Source organism: Neopelma chrysocephalum, unplaced genomic scaffold (assembly GCF_003984885.1).
Source record: "Neopelma chrysocephalum unplaced genomic scaffold, ASM398488v2 Primary Assembly neopelma1_97337, whole genome shotgun sequence".
NCBI lineage: Eukaryota > Metazoa > Chordata > Aves > Passeriformes > Pipridae > Neopelma > Neopelma chrysocephalum.
In genome coordinates, this window is record NW_020925978.1 from 1 (window position 1) to 7,018 (window position 7,018).

Genomic DNA, 7,018 nt, shown 5'->3' on the forward strand with positions numbered 1-7,018 from the left:
GAGGGACAAGGAAGGTACAAAGAGTGCTGTAAAGGGCAGGGGTTAGGAGTAAAACCAGAGCCCAGTGGTTGCTCACAGCACCTCAGCTTGGGGGGATCCCACACCTGCCTGCTGCCACAGGTCCCCCTCCACCTCCCCCGCGTGGGACCCCCCACTCATCACTCCCCCCATCTCAGGTGGGACCCCTCTGCCCTCAGCTCATGACACAGAGAGCCCCTCACCGTGGCATCAGGCCCGCATGCTGCAGCCTCCGAGGGAATTCCAGCAGGTTCCTGGATGGCTTCTTTTGGACGGAGGGGGGAGGAGCAGCTGGCAGCCCACCATAGCTGGGGGGGTCCTGGCAGAGCTGGAGTTCAGGGATGCAGAGGGGGTGACCCCACCCCTGGCCAGCTGACCATCAGAGTGAAGTGTGGGGGGGATGGCAGACATGGGGACAGGAGGGTCCTGACCCAGCCCAGGGGGGCACAGGGACCCCCACCCCTGTGGGGTCCCAATGGGGAGAAGTGGCTCCGGGACAGACCCAGAGCTCTGCCATGAACCATCCCCCCAGGAAATCTGTCCCTGTCCACGTGTGGCCCCGGTGTGGCCCCTAACCCCACACCTCATCCTCAGTGTCTGGAAGGTTCCTCAGCCAGGTCAGACCTGGTTGTGCAGCCGTTAAAGTCCCCCAGGAGCAAGGAGGGTCATGGGGGTGCCCAGGACATGGGATCCCTCCAGGCCCCCAGCTGGGCACCTCCAGCAGCAGCAGCAAGCGCTGGGGATCAGGGGGATCCCAAGGGCTGCAGCCGGGACACCTGTGGCACAGGGCAGCGTTCAAGGGAGACCCCCTCCACCAAGGACCTCCCCCAGCCCCCCACCCTCACCTCCAGCAGCTCCTTGCCCCCACAGGGACCCCGACCCTTCCCCAGTGTCCCACATGGTCTGGCAGATGGGCCTGGGGGGACACAGCAGGTGCTGGGGACTCCTCACCCAGGTACAGTGTGACACAGAGCCCCCGGGGGTGACACCCCTGTCCCTGCAAGGGGCACACACCCACCCAACCCCTGCAGCTCCCTGAGATCAGGAACCCCCCACATCCATGTCTGGGGAGCAGTGGGTACCCCCATTCACCCCACCCCCGCCGGGACCCCCGAGAGGGGAGGAGCAGAGACCCTCAACACTCCCCCCGCCGGGACCTCTGGGGGTGGGTTCCACACCCACCCCTTGCCCCATGGAGAGGGTCTCAGTGTCCGGGGCAGTGCCCTGGAGGGACGTGGGGGAGTGGGAACCTCCCGGGGGGCGGGATTTTCCACAGGGAGTGTCCCAGGGGTAGGTCAGTGCCCCGGAGGTTGTCTGGAGGTCCCAGGGGAACAGCAGCCGGAGCCGCGGCAGGTTGAGGGGTGATGGAGGGGGGCACCGGTTGGCACCGAACCCAGTGCCCAGCCTGGGGAAGGGGAACTGGCCCCACGGGACCTCCGAGCTCCCAGTGTGACCAGTGGGATGGTAATGACAGCACTGGGTGCTGAGTGCCCCCAGCCCCCACTCCCGAGGCACCCCCAGCCCATCCCCGTTCAGCCCCACCCGGTCCCGGCTCCTGCTGCAGGGTCGGGGTGAGGGGCAGCCCCTCAGTCAGCCCCCAGAGCCACCTCTTCCATGCACAGCTCCCCACCCCAGGCCCTGGCCCTGTCACAGGGGTCCTGGCCCTTTTGGGGCTCATGCCTCATGTCTCCCACCGGCCCCAGCAGCCCCAGCCCATGGGGTGCAGTCCCCTAACACCCCCCAGCTCCCCAGCACAGGGGTCCCGGCTGCAGCCCAGCACACACTGATCCGTACCATTTATTGGGGTCTTACAGAAGTGGGGGGGTCAGATCGTCACCGGGAGGGGGGTTGGGGTCAGATCCCAACATTAAATTACGGGTTAAATTAATGAGCAAGAAAAACCAACAGTTTTGTCTCAGGAGAAAGTGCCCAAGTGCAGGGGCGGGCTGGGGGCCCCTCGTGGGGTGGGGGAACACTGGCCAGGACCCCGACCCTCCATGTGCAGCACACGTGCCCTGGGACACGCGTGTCCCCGCACACAGACACGCGCTGACACACGTGTGCACCTCCAGTGCCTCTGCTGGCGTTTGGTCCCTGCTTGGAGCTCCCCTGGCCCCCCCAGGGTCCCAGTGCTTGGCCAGCACCCTCCCCCCGCTCCACCAGCAGCAGCGTGCAGGGACCCCCCCAGCTCAGGATGCCACAGCCCCAGGGGAGCAGAGGGGACTTTGAGGAGCGCAGCCCCCCCGGGTCAGGAGTGCAAGAGCAGCCACCCCAGAAACACTTGGGATTGGCCTGGAGGGAGCCGGGGTGACCCAGGTGTCGGGGGGACAGCAGGAGCCCCCCCAGGTGCAGCAGGGGACCCTCACAGCCCCCTGGCACAGGAGGGACCTGGTTGTTCTGGGGCTGCCCCCCCCCCCAGCTCCACTGTGCCCCGGGCAGGGGTCTCCCTGGGGGAGCAGGGAAGGGACCTGGGGGGGGGGACACCCCCATCCTGCCTGGGGGAGGCAGAGACGGGCAGCAGAGGGTCCTGGCCCACCCCGAGGTGAGCAGGGGGACCAGGGTGGGGGTGCAGCCCAGCAAGGGGGGGCGTCCCCAGCCCCTCAGTGGTGCTGGGGGGCGGGGGGTCTCAGGCTGTCTGCTATGTGGGGGTCTGTGCTGAGGAGCTGCTGGACTCTACCCTGAGGGGGGCTGTGGGACAGTCGGGCCCCACCCCCACCCCTCTGGCAGCCCCCACCCCCGGCAGGCCCAGGCGGTGCCCCCAGCAAGCCCCCGGCCACAGCTCAGGTCCATGTGTAACCCCTCGGGGGGGCTCCCCCGTCTGGGGGGGTGCGGGGGGCTCACTGCTCCTCCAGCCAGGAGGGCTTCTCGGCGCCAGGGGTCTTGAGCTTGATGTTGAACTGCTTGAGGGTCTGCTCCAGCTGCTGCTGGTTCCCGGCAAAGTACGCGGAGATGGCGTTGTGGAACAGCAGCAGCTGCTTGTGCATCACCTTGATCTGGGACAGGGGGGGGTTACGGTCCGGGGGGGCCCGACTCCAGCCCAGCAGCACAGAAAAGGACTGGGAAAGCCCTTGGAGGCCCCCCCAAGTCCCACTGCTCCCCCAGCACTGCCCACCCCACCGCTGAACCGTGTCATCGAGTACCACATCCAACACAGCTGTTAAATCCCTGCAGGGACACCCCACCCCTGCACCCCCCATCTGTGTCTCCCATCCCTGTCCCACACCCCTCACCCCGTCTGTGTCTCCCATCCCTGTCCCACACCCCTCACCCCCGTGCCCCCCACCCCGCATGCCCCACCACACGCCCCATCCCTATTCCACCCACGATCCCCCTGCCACCTTGTTCTCCTCCAGGAACTTGAGCTTTATGGCCACGTCTGCCCGCAACTTCTCGTACTTGTCCTTGTGGCTCTGGAACTGGCTCTGGGCCGCGTCCAGGCGGCTCACGGCGCCGGCATCACGCGGGCCCATGCTCAGCTCCTCCAGGTCCGTGCGGTACGCGTCATACTCCAGCCTGCGGGGCACCCCTGGCATCAGCGACCTGCCCCCGGAGCCCCCCGGGACCCCTGAGCCCCCCCATCAGTTCCCCTGTCCCACCTGGCCGTCTCATACTGCTTGACCGTCATGAGCGTGTCCTCCATGGTCTTGTTGACCAGCGTGTTGATGCTGGACACGAAGAAGTTGACGGCGCCCAGCAGCGTCTCCCCGTTCTTGCACAGCAGCTTTTGCGTCTCCGCGTTGTACCCAAACTCCTCCTGGCACCGGACAGGGGCCACAGTCACAGCCCCGCTCCCCTCCACCGAGGGCCTCGTGGGTTGGAAAACTCTCTCCCCTGAGACCACCGAGCCCAACCGTGGCCCAGCGCCACCAAGCCCAGCTCCAGCTCACATCCCTACCTGCACAGGCTGTCGCCTCTAGTCCCAGCAGTCCCCATCTCCCCCAGCCCTGCTGCCCAGGTGCCCCCCAGTCCCGGTGCCCAGGTGTCCCCCCCAGTCCCGGTGCCCAGGTGTCCCCCCCAGTGCCGGTGCCCAGGTGTCCCCCAGTGCTGGTGGTTCCCACGTGCCCCCCGGCACACCTGGAGCTCAGGGGATTTCTGGCTGAGGTCGGCGAAGGCGTCGCCCAGGGCGTGCTGTGTCTGCACGAGGCTGTACAGGTGGGCCGTGAGCGCCCGTGCCAGCTGCAGGACGCTCTCGTACTTGCGCTTGGTCTCGCGCAGCAGCTCGATCTGCGTCTCCAGCTCCAGGTCCACCGTGCGGGACCCCCGCCCGAACCGCTCCGACAGCAGCTGCTTGGTGCACTGCGGGAGGGGGGGTCAGGGGGCCCGGGGTGTGTGTGGACCCCCCCACTGCTCCCAGAGCAGCTGCTCGGGGCACTGCAGGACAGGGGGTTGGGAGGCCCGCTGGGGTACCCTCAGCCCTCACCTTGTAGGTGTTGATCCCCCATTTCTTGACGATGTCAAACTTCTCGACGGCGATGCCGCGCACGACCTCCTCCCCGCTGGGTGGGGGGCCGGGGGGCGGGGTGTGCAGCCCGGGGCCTGGCACGGGGACAGCACCTGGCACCAGCTCTGGGGGGGCAGCGCCCACGGGGGGCCAGGCAGCACCTCCCCTCCAGAGCCACTGTCCCCACAGCAGGGTCCCCAGCTCTGGCCACGTGTGTGCCCAGCACCAGCTCATGGGCATCGCCGTGGGAACCCTGCTCCTGCCAGCCCCCCAGGGGATCTCATGTGGGGTCCCTGCTCCTGCCAGCCCCCCTGGGGGTCCCACACAGGGGAAAAGACCCCAGCCCAGCCACGTCTGACGGCACAGCCGAGCCCAGGCCCTGCCTTGTCCTGCTGTCCCCCATCACCAGGGGGGAAGCAGGACCTGGCAGCACCAGGGGACCCCCGGGTGGGCTGCAGGGGCAGGGAGGACCCCGTGGCTGGGACCCACCTCTGAGAGCCCCGGGCCCATCAGCACTGTCCTTTGTGCCGGCAGCAGGACGGGTCGGGGTGGGGAGAAGGGCAGTACCTGCGGGGGAGGCGGCCGGGCGGGCCATCCTGCGGGCAGCGGGCGCGCTGGGGGGCACCGACGGTCCTCGGGGGGAGTGAGGGTGGACAAGAGAGCCTGGAAACGGGGGGGCTGCGGGTGCCGAGCGGGGGGGGGGCAGGATGGCAGGAGGGCACAAGGCACGGGACGGGGATGGCCAGGGCAGAGGGGACGGGGGGCAGGGAGCGGGGACGAGTGCGCGGGCAGGCGGCAGCGGACAGCGACGGCGGCAGGTGAGTGTTGGAACACAGAGACGTGGCTGTGGCCACACAGAGGGACCCCCCTGCCCCAGGGAACCCCCCAACTCCCTCTGGCTCCCTGTGCTTCCAGATCCGGGCAGGCCTGGTGTGCCAGGGACACAGGGCTGCCAGCCCCGGGAGAGCGCACACACACCCCCTCTGCCCACACAGACCCTCCCGGCCCCATGGGGGCTGGGGTCTGCCATGGAGGGACTGTCAGGGTCAGATCCATGTGGAACAAGGACAGAGGAACAGCGGTGCCAGGGCTCCTGCGGCACAGGGCTGCCCTGGCCCCACCACAGCCTGGCCCAGCTGGGGCAGTGAGGAGAGGGCAGTGGAGAGCGGGGCTGAGCTCTCCAGTGAGAGCACTGCCTCAGTGCCCCCTGCCCGCCCCCGCCATCCCCAGCACAGCCCAGAGCTCTCACTGCCCTGGCCTGGGGCAAAGGCAGGACCCTTCACCGGAAGGCCCCAGAGAACCTTGCTGGGGTGTCCTGGCTGAGAGGACAGAGATTTCATGGCAGACACCCCACCTTGGCCCGGGGGGAGCAGGGCCTGGGTCAGCAGCACAGCCCCCACACGGTGCCCCTGCTTAGGGCCTGAGCCCAGCAGGGATGGAGCCCCCCAGGGGCCTCGGCTGAGCGGCCCCAGCAGAGCTTCGTGCCGGAACTGGGGCCAGTGAGGGCAGATGAGCACCCCCTCCCCTGCAGGAGCCCCCCTGACAGCCTGTCCCCAGTACCTTTGATGGTGCCTGTGGGGATGATGCCCTCGGCCGTCCCCCCGTAGCCGCCCGACACAATGCTGGTCTCATTGAGGTTGGGTCCCGACACCATCACCTGCTGCAGGTCCTGGGGGGCAAAGGAGAGCGGGGGGCTGAGCTGCAGGGCCAGCTCGGCCTCAGCAGGGCCCCGGCACAGCCCCAAACACCCCCGAGGTCCCCAGCCCCCCAGACCTGCTCCAGGCCATCATCCTCGGGCAGGCTGCTCGTGTCCCCGTTGCTGCTGATGGGGATCTCCATGGTGGCCGCCTTGCTCAGGATCCCGTCCGACATCCTCAGGGCCTGAGGGGACACGGAGGTGGCGCTAGGACCTGCGGGGCCGGGCTCCGATGCCAGGGCAATGTGGGGGGCTCCAATGCCGGCACTGAGCAGCCTCTGCCCCTGCCCAGGGCCTCCTGCAGCCGCTGCCCCGCCCGGCCCTCGGGGCTGCCCTGGCTCCCAGAACGCTCCCGGGCAGTGGAGCGGCACGTCACGGAGGCACCAATCCCAACCCCGACGCCAATCCTCATCCCGCGTCGGCTCTCCCCCGTTCTGCCCAGGCCCCCCCGCTCCCAGGGCCGGACCGCGCGCCCCCTCACAGACCCCGGCGGGGACCCGCAGCCGCTGTCCCGGGGCAGCGGCGCCAGCAGCGCCGGCCTGGCCCGCAGGAGCGCGCCGGGAGCCACGTCCGCAGCCCAGGGGGTGCGGGGGGGCCCCGAGCGCCCAGACCGGTCCGGGCACATTCCAGGGCAGGCGGGGCCCGGGGCGGGATCCAAGTGCCCGTTATCTGTGCCGTGTCCCTGGGTCCGGCTCGGCGGGGACGGCCCGGCCCGGCCCATCCCAGCGGCGGGGCCGAGCCCTGCGGGCCGGGCCGGCACCACCCCACGCCATCTCCCGGGGCAGCGGCCCTGCAGCCCCCGGGACGCGACCACCCGCACCCACCCCCACCCCCGGCCGAGCCCCGGGGCCCCCGCGCCGGGA

At 69.5% G+C, this 7,018-nt stretch overlaps 1 protein-coding gene across 3 annotated transcripts; it reads right to left on the reverse strand.

Annotated features, from left to right (window-relative positions):
* Positions 1-1,785: 1,785 nt before the first annotated feature.
* On the reverse strand, positions 1,786-6,371 carry ARFIP2 (ADP ribosylation factor interacting protein 2). Of its 3 annotated transcripts, XM_027672032.1 has the most exons (8): positions 6,233-6,371; positions 6,020-6,128; positions 5,027-5,137; positions 4,439-4,554; positions 4,093-4,314; positions 3,615-3,772; positions 3,357-3,531; positions 1,786-3,011 (listed from the first exon to the last, which is right to left on the reverse strand). In XM_027672032.1, the coding sequence occupies exons 1-8, from the start codon at positions 6,329-6,331 to the stop codon at positions 2,856-2,858; spliced, it is 1,146 nt and encodes a 381-aa protein (XP_027527833.1). In that variant the 5' UTR covers positions 6,332-6,371; the 3' UTR covers positions 1,786-2,855. The 3 variants fall into 3 exon arrangements, with proteins under 3 accessions (XP_027527833.1, XP_027527832.1, XP_027527835.1); XM_027672031.1 differs by lacking the exon at positions 5,027-5,137; XM_027672034.1 differs by lacking the exons at positions 4,439-4,554; positions 5,027-5,137; positions 6,233-6,371 and having other exon boundaries at positions 6,032-6,091.
* Positions 6,372-7,018: the final 647 nt, after the last annotated feature.

What these genes read in the sequence shown, in the direction of transcription:
- ARFIP2 (XM_027672032.1), bottom strand. Translation starts at nt 6,331, where the DNA reads ATGTCGGACGGGATCCTGAGCAAGGCGGCCACCATGGAGATCCCCATC. An exon ending in CCCCACAGGCACCATCAAAG is followed by an intron (nt 5,138 to 6,019) that starts GTACTGGGGACA and finishes CGGCACCCGCAG; the next exon opens with CCCCCCCGTTTCCAGGCTCT. An exon ending in AAGCAGTATGAGACGGCCAG is followed by an intron (nt 3,532 to 3,614) that starts GTGGGACAGGGG and finishes GGTGCCCCGCAG; the next exon opens with GCTGGAGTATGACGCGTACC.